At 42.3% G+C, this 21670-nt stretch overlaps 1 protein-coding gene across 2 annotated transcripts; it reads left to right on the forward strand.

The window, feature by feature from the left end:
- The first annotated feature begins 236 nt into the window (after positions 1–236).
- LOC119164434 (fused toxin protein) lies at positions 237–17620 on the forward strand. 2 transcript variants are annotated; one of them, XM_075871736.1, is made up of 4 exons: positions 237–255; positions 8415–8591; positions 9122–9316; positions 16133–17620. In XM_075871736.1, exons 1-4 carry the CDS (start codon positions 252–254, stop codon positions 16165–16167), a joined length of 411 nt encoding a protein of 136 aa, XP_075727851.1. In that variant the 5' UTR covers positions 237–251; the 3' UTR covers positions 16168–17620. The 2 variants fall into 2 exon arrangements, with proteins under 2 accessions (XP_075727851.1, XP_037272520.1); XM_037416623.2 differs by lacking the exon at positions 237–255 and adding an exon at positions 3839–4021.
- Positions 17621–21670: the final 4050 nt, after the last annotated feature.

Raw genomic sequence — 21670 nt, forward strand, 5'->3', positions numbered from 1 at the left:
CTAGCTCAGTGATAATAGAAGGTAGGTCGAACTCAGTTATCTCACTCAGTCAGTGCGTCAACTACGGCAAAGATAAAGAAAGCAAGTTGTGGTGGGCAGACAACGGAAGCCGCAGTGAGCTACATCGCACAAGTCAGCTATACATTCGTTGAAGATAGCTCAATCGAGCAACACATGTTTTCCGCGGCTCTGCAGTGCGCTAACCCGGGCGTTTGTGGTTCCGCAACGGCTTTCGGCGTTTCTTAAAGGCAATGGGTGAGCACAAGACCTTTGACCCAATGTTTGCAGGTATTGATTTTGCGTGAAAACATTTGAGTAAACTCAGTTTTCTGCATGCCTGACGGAAATGACAAAAGTGAAGTATCTTTTTACTAATTGGTGAAAACGGGAGTCAAGCTGCTGTTGGGAAAAAGCGTTTATTGGAAAGTTTGAGTTCGAGTTGGCTTGGCTGCGTAGCTTTCCTTTCTTTTACTTTCGGCATGTAGTTCAAATGAAGTCAAGTAAATATAGGCTGCTTCCTGTTCATGAAATTTTGGAGCCACAGTTTGAAAACTTTTGAGTCGTTACTTCTAATAGTGTCAATCAAGTACACGTGACGGACTAAATACTTCTAATATATTTTAGAGGGAATGCTGATGAAGCCAACGTTTTTACAAGTGAATTTTTTTCGTCATGGTAACACTTTTTTTCTGTCAAAGACAAGTCGACTTGCCGAAACACTCTTCCCAGCGAAGTTCTTTCTCGCAAAACTTCTCCATGCTTCAAGCCTCTCCGTCACTCTGAACTTCTATCTCATTTGGTACTCAAGTTCAGTAAGAAAACTATTCGGGCGTCATAACAAACGTGATTGAGTCAAGTGCGACGTGTCCTACTCACGATTGTCGATAGTTTTTGCATTGGTTTGAATCTTCTGGTTTCAACGTTTGCTCATTATGTCCGTATGTCAGTTTTAAGTTACGAAAGCGCAGGAAGCTAAGCCCAAAGGTATGGCAGGGCTGTGGAAACACGTCACGCAGGCCTTGTGAACTTAAGTACTTTTTCTTTTTTTTTGTTCGAATGCTCGGCATTTTCAGTACGATCGTGCGCACACGTAGACAAGTAACGGTCTCCCACGACGATCTCTGTAACGAGTGAGCGTGACATGTTCAAATGAGCCAATGGCTGATATAAGAGCTTGCTACGTCTGATTTTTGGTATAATCTCTCACTTGTTGAGAGAAGAGAAAGCATTATTAGCTGACTTGGATATTTTATTGTGAGTGTCAGGCCGCGTGCTGCGCTATAGTACTTGGCTCGCGTATTGTCGGGAGCTTCCACTACCGATCGGCAACGTTTTCTGACCATGCTCGAAAAGTGTTGCAAGGTCTCTTTAAAGGCTTGCTGGCTGTGCGGACTGAACACATGGACAAAAGAAAGATCAAAGGAAAGCACTGCGTGTGTCGTCTTCTTCCTTTATCCGTATAAAATCATTTCACCTCGAAAATACGAACCATTCGCTGATTTCCCAAGGTGGGATGCACCAGGACTCTAAGGAACACCAACCAACCAACCTTGTCTGTACGTAACGCCTCAACAATTTTTACTTGTAACATGCTGTATTGCTGTCGGCAGGCAGCACTTCAACATGGATGCGTTTCGTGAATGGCGCCGACAATTCAGCATGCATTGCTGGCACGACGCACATGGTTGAGTACATCCCCGATTGCATGCTATCGTCAGCGAAAGCACTACGTTGTATTGAGAAGCATGTATAGAAGCTGGCGAATGTCACGACTGATGAGAAACGCAGCACTTTCAGTGTTACTTTTGTTACTGGTTACTCAACATATCACTTCATCCTTACTTTTAACGTTGCGCAGTTTTTGTGATTGTATACGGTGAAAATATGGTGATTTTGACACGTAAAACACCTTCAATTACCATCAGACCTTCCACTCCTGTTTAACTGCTCAGGATAGGAAACTTATTTTCATTGCCATCTTATTGCTTTCTTTTGTGTGCTTGAATATTTTAGTGTTTGGACTGTTGACACTGGGTAACAATATGACCCCGTTGGCCAAAAATACAGTGAAATTATTGTATATTAGAAAGAAAGAAGTTCTGTGTCTTCATTCGCTACCCTTCTTTATGTGGTCATAATCAATAAAAATTTGTGGGAAGGGCCACTCAATGTGAAAGCTGCTGGAAGGTCCGAACGGTGATTCGCCGGCCCTATGGCGATGCTAAAACTCATGAGCAAACGCACGCTGCCATTGTAAACAGGAACAGAAACCATTATTTTGGATGAAGTGCTGCAATTTTGCTTCCTACACCGCTTCTCATCCTCTTCCTATTCTTTCTACTTCCGCTAAGTCCCGTCGTGGTGGTCGAGTGGTTAAAATACTAACTAGGCTGCTGACCCGCAGATTGCGGGATCAAATTTCGGCTGTGGCGGCTACTTTTTCTGTGGAGGCGAAAACACTTTAGGACAGTGTTCTCAGATTGGGGTGTACGTTAAAGAACCCCTGGTGTTCAAAAGTTACGGAGCCCTGCACTACGGCGTCTGTTATATTCACATGGTGGTTTTGGGACGTTACAACCCACATATCTATTCTACTTCCGTTTCCTATCTCCTTGTTATGCTATTTCGTGCATAGGTATTGTATAGTCTAACCTGCCCTTTTTCTGCTTTCAATTCTTATCTCCATTGCTTCCCTTTCTCACTATTTACTATAATGTATTATATATAGCTTTGCTAGCTTCGCTTGCTCTCTCTCTTCCACACCACTTTTTAAATTCTCTTGATATGTTACACCACATACGAGTATGCTATGCTGGCTCCTTCGCATTGAGTGTTGCGCAAAGCCACGACACGTAGGACCAGACTACAACAGCCTGAACCCTTAAACGATCTTCACTTAAAAAACGAAAAATTGAACAATTGGGTAGTTGATAAGTGAAAATGAGCGTAACCGACAGAAGGGGATGAAATAGCAAACACAGATTGCTGAATTTTCAAAAAATTTGTGTTTTTGGAAAACCTTCGCGTAAACACAGTCAGACACTGCTCCAACACCGCTTATTTGAACTCATAATCATGTCGTACCAACGTGCCCAGTCATAAAGTGTTTTACCGTACTCATGTAGGTTCTGAGGACTATGCCTTGAATGCAATATCTGACCTCACTGCAAGCCTTGCCGGGAGGAGTGTTAGAAACGAATGCTTAATACCCAAGCATACGGGGGAAATTGGCCCGTTGGCGGCTTGAATTGCTAGCACGAAAAGAAGCCGAGCAAAAATAGAGCAACGCAACTAGCTTGGCAGGCCATACTTCAAATGTTTTGACCGCCTTTCGTGCTTCTCAAGCAGTGCTCTGCATGAGGGTCTTCTATGAATAGTGCATTCTGTTTTTTACTACCCGTAGATTCCAGAACTGTGCCCCTGTTGCAAGCACACGTTATAAATATGAAAAATCAAGCATTCAAACCAAAGGCCCGCAAACATTGCATTGCTGAATTTTTGAAACTCTTTTGCCACTTACTTCACAAAGGTCATGACGTGCTTATGTTTTAACACAAAGGTGCTGTGGAGTGACCGCAATCAATTCGCTCATGTTTACAGCAAGTTCATGCGTGCGAGAAGCACCTGTGGCCGCGTTCCTCCCGTTCAGAGCATAAAGCGTTCACAATACATCATATATAGACCTCACTTTGCGCACCGTTCTCTTGCTTCTAGAACATTCATGACACTATGGTATGACGTCTGTTACTGGCGGTAGCAACCACCTTCTGGACAATAGACTCTTCCACGAAAATACGTCAGCTATATAGATACAACTAGCTCACAATATTTCCTTTATATTCCAATGTACACATTGAACACGGACGTGGTGGGGTGTTTGTCTGATATTATTAACACTAGCCGTACGTAACCTCATCTGGACCGAAGAGCACATACATAAAGCGTATACTCAAAATGAATAGAACATTTGTAACACTGAGTTTTCTTGCCGCTTATATCAGCGTCTGGAAGCACAGCAGTGGTGAGTAAGATACGTACTTTTGAATGAGTTGAAGTGTTCATATTAACGTCGTTGGTATACCCCGAGCTGGTGAGCTTCAATACAGTTCGTATTGATTTTCTCTCACAGTCGAACTGCCTGTCAAAACAATATTAGACTACTGGAACAAATAAATTCTCGAGCCACGATTAGCTTATACGTTTTATCATTGGAATTCAAAAGAAAGCGACTAGTAGGGACTTTACTCAGCTATGCCAGGATATACGCAGAGTGAGCGACGGACGAACTGACAGACAGACAGATGGATGGACACTTGCAAGGACATATAGATGAATGGACGGATGGTCGCACGAACAGACGGTCTGAGATGTAGAGGGATGGACTAGCAAGCAAACTCACGCGAGTCATGTGCCCACCCACTCGTTACAAGTCACTCCAATGTCTTCCAGGTCTCATGAAGCCTTCCAGCTGTGCCCTGTGTAGCGTGGCTGCTCCTCGGGTATGCGAAGCACTGCTCGCGATAGGCCACGCAAAACTGCACGAACTCGGCCAGTTAGGCTTACATGACAAAACTGGCCCAACGTTTCGAGACCTATTTTGTCTCGTCTTCATAGAGTGACTGTCTGGCCAGGGCTGATTCTCAAATTGAAGCAAGTCGCAAGCATTGATGCCGGCCGGACAATCGCCCTTGAAAAAGAAACCGATTTGGGCTAGAAGCATTGGGTCAGTTTAAATGCAATATTAAAGAGCATAGGCTAAACGTGACTGTGAAGTCTGTTTATACGTGTAATGTTTTACCCAGCCAGACTAATCACTCACCTGTATTTGGACTCATGGATAAAGTACCTTCCTAGCGGTATGCTGTTCGGCTATCTCTTGCCTTGTTTTCTCAATTACTCATGCACCTGACGAAGTCTATTGCGGCATTTGTCAGCATATACTGTATAAGTTCAGATATCTACCAGCTCTTGCGGCGTCAGCGGCGGCCATATCCAGAAAGCGTATGGGCCCTTGCTGCGACAGCAAGGACACGGATGTCTACTCACTGAAAGACGAGGGTCCATCTCACAATGATTACCAACTTGCAATGAGCCGAAATGCCAAAAGACGTATTTCCACGACGTCTTCTTGTCCAAACAGACCGTATGAACGAACCTCACGAAGGCCATCAGCCAAAACTATCATTTTGTTCCAGCCGACACCAACGGCAACATGAAGCGTCTCAACAGACATCCTCTTTTAGTGCTGCTCGAGATACTGATGTCACATGAAATCGTCTACATCAGAGTGTACTCAAGTAATATTCTCCTGGCGGTTGATGTTTGACATGCACTGAACATAGTACGCAATGTGACAGAGCTGGATAGAATTCACGTCCACACGTAGGTTCTGGTAAGCTCCAACGTCACCACTGGTGCCGTCTACGTTATTGACGTTACCATTCTCAATGTTACTTGGGTAACCTGGTCTCGCCAGCTGATTAAGGTAGCATATTCGCTAGGGCTGCTCATTTGGATACCTCACAGTGCTGAAAATATATTTTAGAGACTACTCCACCTTCATTTGTGAATTTATCAACTGTCCATGTCCTGTAAGACTTTTTGTGCCGAAGCCGCTGCATTGTCCTTATTGCATGAAGTCCATATACATCATAACGGGATGTGTTTACTGAACAGTCTTAGTTTTTCTCTTGCGTACGATTCCGCCATGCCAACTTGTAGTGTTAATTTGTTCATCTGCTCACGCAAGCCTACGCAATGAAGAGGCCCACAGAAGCACTCGAGCTGTAACCATACGAATGCCAGCTAGCCGAGGAGATGCTTCAAAAACCAATAATCTTCCTCCTGCGTTTACATATGAAGGAAAATTAAGCACACACGACGAGATAGTGAGGGAACTATCTCCTCTGCCGGCGAACCTTACTAATTCTACTTCGTCAGTCCTCGAGAAGACGTAAGGTTCTATGACAAACAGTACGAATTTGGAGTTTTTCTTCCCCTATCTTGTGCCACAACCCATAATCATGGAATGCACGTATTTGGGACTGCAACTATATTGCTGTTTGAACATGGTGTTGAACCACAATATGAGGCAGTGTGAGAATCACTTCCCTCTCCTAAGCCTTTTTAATCAATCAAGAAATGAGGAGCTGTGAGTGGTTCACTCGTCCGCCTTTGAACCTCAGCAGGCTTTTCTGAGGTGGGCTGAGATAGAGGTGAAGTGAAGGAGCCGTACCGCGAGTACTATCTTTAGCCTTCTCACACCCCTTTTCCCTTAGGATGAGATAAACAAAGTTTTTTCTCATTCTCCCTCTCTCTCTCTCGGTCACGTGAAAATTGTATGAGAAAACAAGTGAGTATATTCTTGCTGTGCTAAAAGGCATTCCGTATCAGTTTCTAAACAAATGTTTTGAAACATTCGAATGGCAATGAACCCCACGAAGCTTCCTCAAGACTGCCCGAAAGTAAAAAAAATAGCTGTGTTAACACAACCGGAGAAAGACCATACAACACATCGTGAGGCCACAGCGACCATCGGAAAGCGGTGCCGTCGGCACAGTTGTTCGCAAAAGGAAACAAGAAGTGCCTCTGCATCCCAAGCACCTTTTGAACGCGTTGCTTCAACCCCTCCTTTTACATACGGACTCTACATGGCTGGTATGAAAAAGAATGAAATGAAAGGCATTGTTGCTAGAGATTCCACTCGGCAAACATTGCCCAAACCGCATCGACACTGACCAGTGACGGCTGGTACAAACCCGAATACCATGGAAGGCAGAAACACAACTGACGCTAATGGCCTCCGTTGAAGCCGTAGTGACGTGTGGGTTCACCGCCCACAGTGAAGTCTCTATTTTGGGCGAGTTTCCAGAAGAAGACAAATCAATGCTCATTGTACTTCATTTTTCAGACACACTTCGTGTGATAATCGGGAGGCTGAAGTTACCACACGCTGAGTCTGTGTAATGGCTATTAGATGTTCTATGTCCCGTGCCGTAGGCGCAACGGCCAAGTTCACGTTCCTACCAAGGAGCTTGATACGCCCGAAGTTCGCCGCCCACTACTAGTAAACGAAGCAGCGTCGTTTAAGCTCACTTTTAGTATGCTCCCTTTTTTTTCTATCTCTCTATCTCTTAATCTCCTTCCCCCAGCGTAGCAAAGCTAATAGAACGCTTTTCTGGAGCACTTTTGTGCCTTTCCTCCCTTCCTCTTATTCTTCAGTGGATTGCGCGGCTCATCTTCTTGATGTTTATGATCAAGCACGTTGACATCCTTCCTTATCACTTGACCTCTAGAAGGGCCCATGAAATTTGGTAAATGAAGCACCTTGAGCAACTTTGGTTGGCTTTTCCGAATAGACACATTCCTGTTGATAACCCTCGTAGTCGTCATCGTCGGCTCGAGGACTTTACTGGACCCTTGTGGTGTTCTCGTTACGTGGCTATCTTATGTTTCCTTTTTTTGGCGTCACGTCAGAATTAGCGTGCCTTGTTTGCTATAGAAAGAAAGCTCTGATATTTCCACTATCGTGGCGTATGTAGTATTCCTCTAGCTGTGACTGGTAAGTGACAGCGCAACGTTGCAATCATAGTCGAGGCACTGTAGAAATAAGCTGAACGTAGCAGAAGTGTGAGCCATGAATGAGCTCCATGTATTATTATGGAGCTTGTCTGTTAATGTATGACTTTCTTTTTGTCCTAAATATACAAGTCTTACTTGACTTTGTGTTCGTTTCAAAATGTTTTCCAATTGTTGCAGTGCTAAAGTGAAATCCCTGTGCACTGCTTTGAATAAAAAGCTCGTTTATTTTGAATAAACTTAGAGTGACACAATTTAAAGCAGATGACAAGCGTACTACACTTTGAAGCTCACTACCACAGTGTTTTCAATTTACAGTGGCAATATGCCATCCCCATTCTCTGGTTTATATCTATATAAGATGATATTATTGAATTTAGGCTGCATGAAGACAATGTTGTTTTGCTGTTATGCCCACATAGGCCGATCCAAATGCACTTCAAATCAAACAAACTTGCCGAATGAATGGCAACACCAGGAACAATTTGCCAGTACCAAACCAGCAATTCGTAGAAAAAGCAGAACCTTACCAGAATTTAGTTAAATTTATGGGCTCCTCCTCCAACTTTCGAGCTCGTAAAATGGTAGCCCATGCGAATCATGGCTTTAGTTCACTAATTAACGCTATAAGCAAGGACACTGTTGTTGAAAAAATACAGAAATGTAGGCTGGTATTGTACCTCAAATTTTTGAAAGGGTTTTTAAGCAATGCAATCCTGAAACACTATTCAGCCTATTTTTCAGGGCCGAACTATGCCTTGTCATCAGCTGCAGGAATACGTAAAGTGATCACTGCTTCTCTAACTTGCGCAAAACTTTTTTTTTTACCTATTTAGCCACTGCTTCAAGGAACCCGGCCTGTAGCCTGGTACCTGATGTTGAAAACTGCACCATAGTTCTTTTGCGATGGAGCTTCTCGTCGGAGTTAAACGAGTGTAAACGAAATTACGTCTGCCGTGAAAACCAAAATAACTTTGTGACGAAAGACCTCTGCGAAGCTTCATGCCCCCCAGGTAAGCACAGTGAGTTTATATGCGTCCATTTGACTTTCTCGAGTTCAAATCTAGAGAAGGTAAATTTCATTATATAGGATGCGTGCTGTCGCAGCAAGAAAACCAATGCAGCCGATTAGTCAGCAGATGGTGCTGTTTGCGCTATAAACAGAAGAGTCGTTTTGCTAATGGGCTCACCAGATGAAGCCTATATTTTCATTCAGCTGATTCGGACATTTTGGGGTATAACACCAGTTATTTTTCATTCATAATGGCGTGCGTTTTAATTGTACGTTCTTTTGACGTAAACTTCATGACCTTGGCTTGCCTGTTTTCACTTTTTTCTCTTCCTACTGTATTATACAAATAGCTATCAAGAATGAAGAAAAAACACCTTGTCTTATTCTCGTAACGATTTTAACGACTCCTGCTTTGTAACACTTTTAGCCGTGATAAAAAAAGGTTAAAAAATTTCTGTATGTGAAAAGCTTTTTGATAGACCCAGCAAATCAAGCGATGCATGCGATATTCTTACAACTTTGGTACCTCAGTTCCAGGTGTCAAGCCCGTACCAAAACCAAAGGATTGCCATTATTGGCTCGCAAATGGCCATGCATGTTACACGTACTGGTTTACATCTCTTCGTGATTACTGGGGAAGGCAACATCCTGTAATGGTGTACACTGGGTGTGGGCAGTGGAGAAGGAAGATTTATGTGTACTACATGGAGACCGGAAAATGTACAGGTAAAGTACACAATACCGTTTTCACTGCGGTAATTTTTGCATGTGCAAGTAAAGCCAGCGTGTCCCGAAAAAGCTTCAAGAAGCCTGCAAACACAATTATTGCGTTTATTGTTTTAAAAGTAAACTACTCGTATGAATCATAATACATAGTGAGTGACAAGTTCCTCCGTCTGTACCATCTGCTAAGCTAAAATATTTTTACGTACATATAAACGGCGATATTACTTGAAATGTGCCAATTATCGATACTACTTGTTTTCTGACAGTATGTCCCTCATTTATATGACCTAGCGAGCAATACCTCGCTGATTCACCTTAGTCACTTTCTAGTGCGTGGTTGCATTTTCTCGTGTATAGTGTACTGAACCGTGACCTTTTTCAAAGCGTAGATCTCTTGTCTTATGATCATTGTAGAGAATTTAGTTTGTTCGGTAAAACCTTAGGGACAAGAGAAACGAAAATAGGTAAAAATCTTGTTTACACGGTGTGCTTTTTCTTTCTCCTCATCACTAAAAAAACATCTTGGAAGTGTTCAGGATTAGGTATACTTCTATAAAGAAACATCTTTCAGAACCATTTGATACAGCGCATGAAGATGACTGAAAAATCTGTTCAGAACATGAGCCAGATGAGTCAAAATTTCAAGTTATAGTCAATCGCACACCGTGCCACTAAATCCAAGACGTGCAATAAAGAAAACTCTTTGTATTTAAAGTATGCTGATTTCAACTTTTTTCATTTGAAAAGCACGCACCTGTTTTCCATGGAATGTTCAGTTTGCCCGACCTACCTTATGCGATTGTCATTTCGTGTCCGCTCTAAATAGATATTTGCAGCCCTCGTGTTCACTTCTCATTTTTAGTGAATGGTTAGTGGTGTAGGTGATCTAATTTCTTTAGCACGTGCACACACGCCTACATACATACAAATTCACAAGGTATGAACATATTTTCTGTAATTTACGTTTAGAATTTTGAAGATGCACTAATTAGTTCACATTTACTACGAATTTCGAATTCCTTTATTTTTATATGTATTACGAAGCATATTGCAGCTGGCGTACTGTAGCAAGTTAGATCTCAACACTCAGTGATGCAATCGTGAGCGACAATTTAGAGCCCACCTGTGATGATGATGAGGGGCTAAGGTATTCGTGTTCATCTAAATACAGCCATATATACACTCTACTGCACATGTGATACACACGCATGTAATAAATTTTAAACTATCTGCGAAATGAAACTATAGTTGCAATACTTTGTTGCGTGACGCAGCCCAGTAGGCTACATGCACTATAGGTATTCACGTTTCCTCGAACGATTCAGCGCAAAAATATTCCTAAAAGAGGGGATCCGAACGTCTCGATATTTTAAAAGTTCCAAAGATTATCACGTACACAAAACGCCAAATATATTTTCCTGGTATACTACAGCAAATAGTCGCAGTACAGAAACATTATTTTTTCCACATTAGTTGTATCGACCAAAATTAGCCCTGCATTGTAGTCCTTCGCAAAATACTTCGTTCAGAACATTGCCCTGCCGCGGTGGTCTAGTGGCTAAGGTACTCGGCTGCTGACCCGCCGGGCGCGGGTTCGAATCCCGGCTGCGGCGGCTGCATTTCCGATGGAGGCGGAAATGTTGTAGGCCCGTGTGCTCAGATTTGGGTGCATGTTAAAGAACCCCAGGTGGTCTAAATTTCCGGAGCCCTCCACTACGGCGTCTTTCATAATCATATAGTGGTTTTCGGACGTTAAACCCCACATATCAATCAATCAATCAATCATCATCATTCAGAACATTGAGGCGAACAAATATTCTCGAAAGAGAAAGAAACCTTTATTCCTGCAGACATAAAGAATGGTCCTCGTTTGTTTGAGCCCTTGGTTCAGGGCCCCGTTAGCTCACGCCACACGAGGTGCCCAATAGATTAGCCGACGCTGCACCTGCGGCTCTGGGCTGGCCAGCGCAGTCTCCCAAAAGGAATGTGAGGGCGAATAAATAGGATGGTACCTGGTGGTCGTGAACATCACCAAATGTAGTATTATACAATGGGCTTCACTCTAACATAGCGGCAGTATAAGAGATATTGTTTGGGGTGGAAGATAGGAAGAATATAGAAGACTCGAAAATTAATTTGTTTTAAGCTGCTACCAGACAAGAGGGTCCTCTCGGTTAAGTCGTTTTTGTGGTAGTGGAAAGTACATACGGCTTTGTCAGAATTATTGTAGCATGTATGCGTAATTTATGGTTCTAGTGGTGCATCATCTGAGAGAAACAGCTCTTCTGATGGCGCCCGCTTTGTAAGCTCTAGCTACCGCATTATTGCGCTCGCTGCCATGGTGAGAGGCGTCTCCAGGACTCTAGCAGATACGCACGCTGTGTAATAAAAGTGGATAAACTAGTAGTTGTTATTGAGGCTTTTACGTCCTGAAACCACCGTATCAATATGAGACGCAAGATTTGTGGAGGACTCCAGTAGTTTTTACCATGTAGTGTTGTTTAATGTGCCCTGTCATCGCACAATAGATGGATCGCTACCTTTTTTTCCTCAATCGAAATGCGACAGCCGCAGCCAGGATCGAGCCACCGACCTTTGAGTCAGCACCGCAGGCACTGTTCCACCGAGGTGGGCGAGGGGTATGCACTGCCGTCATGATAGCGTGCGTAGGGTGTAACCATTCATTTTGCTATATTACGATACAATAATTCATCGCGAAGAGAACGATAATGAGCCGGTCCAAAAAAAGGGAAGCACATTTCTACTACCTCCATTTGAGTTAAGTGAAAGATGACTCCTTTTATTGCTCGAATAATTTATTTTTTTTTCTAAGACGACCATACTAAACACGAGCAGTTGGCACTTGTTCTCACCAATTAATATTGATAACCTTAATAGCTTTGATGGAATGTTATTTAGGTGCATCTATCCAACTAAATTCGAAAGTACATTAGTAAATGCATGGTTATCACGCAACATACGCAACAGTTAGGATTTTCTTTCAATAAAAAATAAACATGACAACAGTGCTAGAGCGTAGACATTATATTATTGGGGAGGAGAGGGCTAAGTGCGTAACTGCTTTCTGTTTCTAGGGAAAGACATTTGTATGCAAATTTTCGTATATTCACAAAAATATAAAAACTTAGTGGTTGGAAAAAAGTTTGCGCCACCAAAAACCTCCTTCTGGAACACCAACGCACGAAATCATATCTCGCAATGCTAGGTTCCTAAGATAACCATATCATTGTGATGTTGGCCATAATGATAAATTAGAAGGAAGTGTTTTGGTATGCTTCTTTTGAAGCCAAGCAGCGCGCTTTTCACTCCGTGAATTTTATATCTGGGGTTTAACGTCACAAAACCACCATAATAATATGAGAGACGCCGTAGTGTAGGGTTCCGGAAATTCCGACCACCTGGGGTTCCTAAACATACACCCAAATCTGAGCACACGGGCCTACAGAATTATCGTCTCCATCGAAAATTCAGCTGCTGTAGCCGGGATTTGATACCGCGACCTGCTGGCCTGGAGCTGAGTAATTTAACCACTAGAACACCGCAGCGTGGCACTCGATGAATTCACCCATATAACATGGACAAAACAACCCGCATGGCACATGACAGTGCTCGTTTCATTTTTCCTTGTCTTGTTCCACGTGTTTAGGCAGTTTTGTACGTGTACAATTCACCCCAAAAAAAAGCAACTAGCACAAATTTCAGCTTTCAGTCAACAGCCCCGCCGCAGTGGTCTAGTGGCTAAGGTACTCGGCTGCTGACCCGCAGGTCGCGGAATCAAATCCCGGCCCCGGCGGCTGCATTTCCGATGGAGGCGGAAATGTTGTAGGCCCGTGTGCTTAGATTAGGGTGCACGTTAAAGAACCCCAGGTGGTCGAAACTTCCGGAGCCCTCCACTACGGCGTCTCTCATAATCATATGGTGGTTTTGGGACAGTAAACCCCACATATCAATCAATCAATCAATCAATCAATCAATCAATCAATCAATCAATCAAGCTTTCAGTAAACGTGAATTATTCTCCCTGAACCACTTTGTTACGATAGGCCAGTATCACTACCGTAAACGAAAATAATGCGGCAGAGACGATTATCTGGTAAACAGCATTTGCGGAACGTTGAAGCTGACCTCAGGGGCTTTACAGCACGGATAGTAACATGCACAACAACGAAATATTATTGGAGTTCAGCACTATACATCTGCCCCGCCGCGGTGGTCTAGTGGCTAAGGTTTTGGCTGCTGACGGGCAAGTCACGGGATCGAATCCCGGCTGCGGTGGTAACAATTTCCATGGAGGCGAAAATGCTGTAGGCCCGTGTGCTCAGATTCGGTTACACGTTAAAGAACCCCAGGAGCGCGAAAGTTCCGCAGTCTTCTACTACGGCGGCTCTCATAATCATATGGTGGTTTTAGCACGTTAAACCCCACATATGAATCAAATCCATCAAATCAACAATATACATGTCACATCTTCCAAACTTTCTAACAGCTTCTTGCACCAGGTGTTGTCCTAGCATAGTACCCAAGCTTTCTTGCAATCAGTACTTATAAAACTGTTTTTAAGATAAACTATAAATGTGTACGACAATAATCTGATCCTCAGATGTGACAGTTTATTTTGAAAGTGCATCCAAATCCACAACACAGATAAAACTGAGTCAACTGCAAGGTGGATAAATGCTTTATAACATATAGTATTAATGATAAGGTTATGCTCTTACATACTGTATCTGATGCTTAGGAATGTTAAGAAACTTTGATATGTGAGGTTTAACGCCCTAACCCTTCATATGATTATGAGAGACGCCATAGAGGAAGGCTCCAAAAGCAGCTGGGCATGCGCTTAGGAAAAATGAAGCTTTTTTAAAAAGAGATAAACAAAGCCATGGCTTTCGGAAGTGAAAAGCGGAGCTACTTGTTAAAGGGGTCATGACATGGTCACCAAACAATTTCCAGTTTTTGATTATTTATTGATCAATGGGGTTTAACATCCCAAAACCACCATAAGATTATCAAAGATGCCGTAGAGGAGGGTTCCAGAAATTTCGACCACCCGGGGTTTTTCAACGTGCGCCCGAATCTGAGCACGCAGGCCTACAGCATTTCCGCATCCATCGGAAATGCAGCTGCCCCAGCCGAGATTCGATCCTGCGACCTGCGGGTCAGCAGCCGAGTACCTTAGCCTCTAGACCACCGTGGCGGGGCGATGTAAGGGGACATTAGGTACCGTTTGGGTGATTTAGCTTCATAGAATAACCATAAGTTTTTTTGCGTGCTTTCAATAAATTGAAAAACACGAGCACGTTAACAGAAGCGCATGTATACACAAAGAAAAAAATTGCAAGAACCAGCGTACCTGGGAATCGAGGTTATGCGAAGCATGTGGAGGCTTGGTGACCGTGTTTTAATTTTTCTATTGAGCGACCCATAAATAAATGACGCTAAATATATGTACCAATGTTGCACGCACAGACACATTTTAAAGAGTTGCAAATGCTGACATAACCAGCCGACGTGCAAAACGATGCTAACTGGAACATGCCTATTACCAACACCAGAAGCTGATATGAAGTGCTGATGCTCGCAAAGACGCTAGTCCTGAGCACTGCTACATAAAGCAATTTCTGCGCATTGCACCTAACCAGAGTTCACGTTAAACCGACGTGACTGCTGTTTCAAAGGAGTACTTATGTATGGATTATAAAATTGGGTAGGCAGCACTGCAACCACTAATGACGTTTCACGAAGATTAGCGTCTATTTGAAAGGTAGTTCGGAGACCTGGCGTATCTTTGCGGTCGATTGGTTCATTGCCACGCCAAATTATTTGGTTCTATTCAAACTGGAACCCTGAAATTTATTCTATGCCTTCTTTGGGTCAACGATGTCGGGCATAGCTTAACGCTCACGCGTTAAAAGTGCTCATGTGTGTTCTCGTCGTTTCTGGGTAGATACTAAGGGTCAACCACCTGTGGCACATACCTGCATTTCAGGTGCACATAAACGCCTGTGAGTATGTGCCACTGTCTCACGGGAAGTGTTGGACGACATACGCGACGGGATTGTGATATTATTCAAGTCTTGACATATTCGACAACCCGTCTTACACTCCCAAGCTAATATTACTTCACGCCAAGTTAAGGGGGTGATCTTGAGAGCCCCCAAATGTAAACGGATAGATAGATAGACAGATAGATAGATAGATAGATAGATAGATAGATAGATAGATAGATAGATAGATAGATAGATAGATAGATAGATAGATAGATAGATAGATAGATAGATAGATATGATCAAAGTAGCCGAACCTTGCTGAAAAATGCTTCGGATTTAAAATTTTCAACATCCCTAGCACTTCATCTTATCAGTATGCTTTTCACACCTATTTTGACAATACACTGACACATCGAATACCAAACACATGTTTTCATTTAGTTTAAAATTGAATTGAAATCAGTACGATCAATTCATTTGATTATATATGACTATCTGAGCAGTACCTTGAAAACTTTGTTGTAGTATACATATGTCATTTGGTGAAACAGCTTTACAAACCGACAAATAATATTTCATCTCTGCGGGACGTGGACGGGTCCTATTTGAATTAGAACGGTGGTATTTTCAACTCTTTTTCTACTATATAAATGCTAAACACTGCCACCTGTAGGTTGAATTTAATTGCTAAGCTATTTTTGCTTCACTTCTTGCAGACCCACGTTTTATGCAGACGTTGTTGCCAATTCTTCACATATTTGATAAATTCAGCAACTATATTTACGTGTATTGCTTTCTTTTTCAGAAATAAAAACAAGAGGTTATGGCTCACGAGAGTAAATGAAGATAACTCTCCTAATCTTCATTTTGATAGAAACATATTCCACGTGACTTGATGATCATCTTACAAGAAATATAATGTCGTACGATGGACATACGACGGGGAACCTTGGTCACAACCACGTTTCTGAAGGATCATATTCACTAGCGCGTCATCTTGTTTACCCAGATAAAAATGAAAATAGTACAGTTTCGCTAGGCCCCAGGTCATACAAAGCTTCCCAGTTATCATCGAAGTAAATATTGTATTTCACAGCAATGTGGGAGAAAGTATTGATACTGCGGTAGGTTGAGTTACAACTCAATGTTTAGAATGAGCAAATTGTGAATATTTCGGCCTATTGGAGGTACATACTTCAGTTTTTTGGTCATCAAATTCAAGTAGCGAGTACGTCTCAAGGTTGATCACATTTATTTGCAAATTGGGCTTCTGTAAGCTGAGTTCCCGTTCTGCTTTGGAAGATTACCTAAAACGTAACCGTTATTACCAGAAAACTACTTATTGGTAGTTTGGTAGAAAACTACTCTTCAATTAAATTTAGTACCTAAAACTATAAACAATTTTTTTTCTTGGAGGTATGACAGATAAATACGCTGTGAGTAGATTATGACCTAGTTCATAGCTTTGGCCTACTTCATGCGACTTCATGTGTTATAGGATGTCTTTAGACAGCACCACCAAGATAAGAATTAACAATACCAGTATTGAGCTAATGCCTTTTAACCATTATTGTTCTCTGCATAATGCGTTTTGCACGTTACCAGACTCTTGAGACTAGTTGCTGATCTATATAACATGAAGAGAGTTAAGCAGGCTGCAAAAAGCGGCAGGAGTCTAAATGCTGCGAAGGCCAACTTGTGCATAAGCAGAAGTTGGATGTATGCTTTGAGAGACAAAAAAAAAAGAATGTCAAAACTCATTAGGATAGGAAAGTTAAAGTGGCGGAGGAGTTCTTTAAAGAGCTCTACAAAAGGCGAAACAACCAGTAGATATCGTAAGATGCAATAAAAGCCCAGAAGAACTCGACATTCCACCAGTAACGAGAGGAGCAGTAAGGAAAGCCCTAAAAGGAATGCGAAGAGGCAAGGCCACTGGCGAAAGTAAGGTACCAACAGATCTGCTAAAAGATGGCGGAAAAATTGTGCTACAAAAAACTACACACTTTATATGAAAAGTGTCTCTGGACGGATAGAGTACCATTATCTTGAAATAAAGGCAACATCAAATTAATTCATTAGAGATAGGACGTGAAATACTTGAAAAGTTACAGAGCGATCATCTTACTACGAGTTCTAAGCAAACCATTCATCAAAATGTTAGCTAGTACAATTGGGGTGACATTAGAGTTCAATTAAAGAAAACACCAAACAGGATTTCATACAGGCTACGCTAAAATAGACCATTATCACACAAAAAATCTGGTAATAAAAGAATGCGCGGAATACAACCAAACTCTGTTTATATAGCCTTCATGGGTTACTGGAAGGCGTTTGACTCAGTCGAAACTTCACCAGTAATACAGGCACTACAGAATCAAGACATCACTGAACCCTACATAACCACAGTGTTGTACGCGTTCCTCTAAAACAGCAACGAATTTTCGTTCTTCGTTCCTTCCCAATTTCGAAACGAGTTCCCGTTACAAGTTGCCCATATGTAAAAGAAACTCGGAACAGGTACATTTTAAAAATTGAAGGTTGTCGTTACTTCCACGTTACATTTGAATTTTTTATTGAAATATAGTGCTGGTTTATCTCGAGGCGAAATAATTGTAATACTATTGTTCATTTAGTGCTACGTATATTTTACAAATTTAACCTCGGCGGTGGCAGGTCTTCTGTAGATAGAAGCATTGTAGGAAATCGATGTTAAGCGAAATTTTCACAGTTCACTTGCTATATTACAAATATGCCTAACTGCAACATTAGTACTCGTCTATTACAAGTGCAACACATATGGCTCTTCTTACATCAGCCTTCAATTGCGCAGTCAAAATACTGCACTTCAGATATTAACACAATAGCGTTAAAGAGCTTTTGTCGCTGCAATGCTGGTGTCGGTATCGGTATTGTTGCTCGTGAGCAAAAAAAAAGGTAACGTTGCTCATCAGTGAAATCGCAATATAACTATAAATGAATGAATAATAAACAAGTATTTCGAGTGCGCATTGGGCCCAAGCTTTTTACTTAGCAAGCAGCTGGCGTTCTAACAAACAGTCAGGTAAACGCTTGACGTTGCTTTGGAAAAAAAATTATAAATAATATGTAATTAGAGAGCTTTTTTGAATGCATAAAGTGTTGCGTGGAATGACAGTACAATCACGCCAGGCCTCAACACATAAGTACATCGCACTCAGTGGGTGTTTAGAGTCCAAGCCGTGACAAAGCGCTCATAGTCAAAAGCTGTTTACGTTAGCGTTTCTCTAACCGATGTGCAGTAGAACCTTACCTAAAGGTATAGAAAAAAGGAAGAATACTTATCATTTTCTCGCTGTCATCCCAACTTGTGCTTGCCTGCAGAAGCAGGGATCCTAAAATGAGTAAAAACGGCATTTGGTAGACAAAATAAGTATTTTTATTATTATGTTTCCAATTATTCGAGTTAGGTGAGTATGTCAACAGAAAAATTGAATTTCTTGAAGGAAAGAAGCCATCACAGCTTTGAGATAAAAAAATGCTTTGAGTAAAAATTTTGACCTGCTGAAACTGAATGAAAAAAAAAATATGGCAGCATATCCACGGAGTGAATGATGGATAGTGGGGCGAAGCATCCGTCCGTCCATTCATTCTTTCTTCCGTCCATCCATGCGTGCGTCTGTTCATGCGGCCGCACGTTCATCTGTGCGTCCGTCCCTGCTCTCGTCCATGCATCTGCTCTTGCGTCCGTCTATGCGTCCATCTGTCCGTGCAGCCATCGGTGCGTCCGTCATGCATCTGTCAGTGTGTCCGTTCGTCCACTGATTCAACACTCCAAGTACCACAATCTCGCATCTTTTCATCATATATTCCTCATATAGAAGCAGCGCCATCCAGCGGACATTCCAAGGACTGAACGAGAAGTGGCACACGCACACTTTCTTACGGCTTGCGCTTCGTGTCTACTTCCCACCTTTAGCCACTTCGAGTTCATGGTATATACTAGTTCACTGTATATGGTATATACTAGTTCACTGTATTCATGGCACTGCGGCCGAACGCTCGCTAAACCTTTCTAAAGCCTAGGAGGTTACGCCCAGCGAGTATAACGAAGCAACCCTTTTTTGTCTTGTGTGCGTTGTTGAACAATAAAAAACTCTCAGCGCGCGCGTTAACTAAAAGCCTAATTCTCCTGTCTCTCATTCCCCCTTAGCAGCATTGGCATGTACATTGAGCATTATCTTTTATTGTTTAATAAAGCACAGAAGAAATCTCTCACCGAAACCACCTTGGACGTCAAAATGTAATACAGATTACTCACTACTACTACGGCTACGAGGGATGAACGAGTGCCACTATAAGGAGCTTCGCCCCTAAAACGAAGAAATTGACAACGATGCACAGATGAGCGTAACACGCTGGATACCACAATGAGGCCACAGTTCAAGCGAACGATTACAGAAGTGTACAGCTGCAGAACTGCAGAGCTGTAGAAATGGTTTGTGACGCTTGGTAACTTTCGAGAATGTGCCTCGGAGTGGCATCAGTACAAAGGGGCGAGGCCGCAGTCTTGGGGTGATTGGAATGCAGCCTGGATTGCCGGTTGCGACCAGAATCTTTGCGGCCCCAGTGACTCCAACTCAACCGCCAACGAGGACAGATCTCTGGAGCCACCACACGTCAGGTATGTCACTGCAAACTGCAGCTCACCGGCAAATGCGCAGAATTTCCTGGTACAATACCATGGATTCCATCATGTTTATTTCTGACCAAACGAACGACGATCTGCACGCTTTAAATGATTCAGTGATTGAATATGAGAGCGTTTTCACCTTGTCAACAGATGCCTCCAGTATACACCCAGACGTTCGACATTTCTCCTGTCGTTTTCATTGAAGACCTGCCTGCACAGCACAAGTTTCGTACTGATAGAATTGCTTCTGTTGTCCGAGATACTCACCACGCGGCTTTATGTATTGCGGGCTGGAGAACATCAAAGATCTTTCAAGTGACAACGCTGCGAAACAGCACTGCTAAGCAGAGCTGCTTTCGTCGCAGAACAGCGCCGAAGAACAGCGCTGTTTTCTAAACTGCGGTGTGATAAGGAGAAGCGTTTCCGAAAAGACTGGCGATCATGCCGAAACAGTAAGGGTCATTCGCCACAACCACCACCTAAAATATTCGTGCTAAACTACATCGCTGCAGGCAACTTTGGAGCTTAACTGCTGCGAAATCACCTATTCCTCCACCCGAGGAAAACTAAACGGCGTTCTTTGAAAAGTCACACCATAAACACAACAGCATTTTCAAAGTCGTCCCCTAGAGTTTTATCGAGGAATAAATGAATAAATAAATAAATAAATAATGGAAAGAAGTGTACAATTAGATCACTTTTCCGTGTTTTGACTCAATATTAATGGGATCTAACAGACAATAACACCAAAGAAAGTGTAGGGGAAGTAATTAAACCGAATCGTAATGTAAATGTGAAGAAAAAAAGTGGGTGAAAAGGTAACTTGCCATGGGCAGAAACCAAACCTGCGACCTTCGAATAATTCGTTCGATGCTCTCCACTGAGCTACCATGGCGGCTACCCTCCCAGCCACTTCATTGTGTACATATGTGAATATAAACGTTGAAGAGGGAGCCATAACGGCGAATGTAGCACACCTCTTCAAGAGCCTGTGTGGCGTCACGTAGCACGTGAACTTATTACGAGCTGGCAGCTGACCAATAGTATATATATATATATATATATATAAATATATATATATATATATATATATATATATATATATATATATATATATATATCGGGACTTTTTCTACTTGTAGTGACGTCATGCAGGCTTCCGTGGATGCACCAGGTCTGCCTAGCCCTCAGCTGAACGGTTAGTTCATCTACAAATGTTGTGTTTGTCATCATCAACGAATCATTATGTCTCCGTCTAACGTTTTTATGGTTGCCATTTTTTTGTTCTATATAGATTCAACAAGTGCCTATATGCATACCATGTCATCTTTGATAATCACATCTCAGTTCTGGGAAGATAAACGTAGATGTCAAGTTAATAATTCAATTATACGAATTTTGAGTCATCGTCGCCAGACAATTAAAAACCAGAAATATAGAACACAGCGAATGAGGAGGTAGAAAAAAAGAAGTAAATTAAATAATGATTTACAGAAGGGTTAAAAAGCTAATAAAAAAGCTAGAAATGTCGTTTTCATAATGCGAAATAGAATGTTGTCGTAGACTGAGATCTTCTATGCAGCAAGCATGCAGGCGTCACTTTTTGTATTTCAGACAGGGAGCACAAATTTTAACAAATTTTCGAGCCTTCACAGGGAAACCTAGCCTGACAGC

This window comes from Rhipicephalus microplus, chromosome 8 (genome assembly GCF_043290135.1).
Source record: "Rhipicephalus microplus isolate Deutch F79 chromosome 8, USDA_Rmic, whole genome shotgun sequence".
NCBI lineage: Eukaryota > Metazoa > Arthropoda > Arachnida > Ixodida > Ixodidae > Rhipicephalus > Rhipicephalus microplus.

Excerpts from the sequence above, each read along its gene's own strand:
- LOC119164434 (XM_037416623.2), top strand. The coding sequence starts at position 3,955 with ATGAATAGAACATTTGTAACACTGAGTTTTCTTGCCGCTTATATCAGC. Across the intron at positions 4,022-8,414 it reads CGTCTGGAAGCACAGCAGTG|CCACTGCTTCAAGGAACCCG; the intron begins GTGAGTAAGATA and ends TTACCTATTTAG. Across the intron at positions 9,317-16,132 it reads GGAGACCGGAAAATGTACAG|AAATAAAAACAAGAGGTTAT; the intron begins GTAAAGTACACA and ends TTTCTTTTTCAG.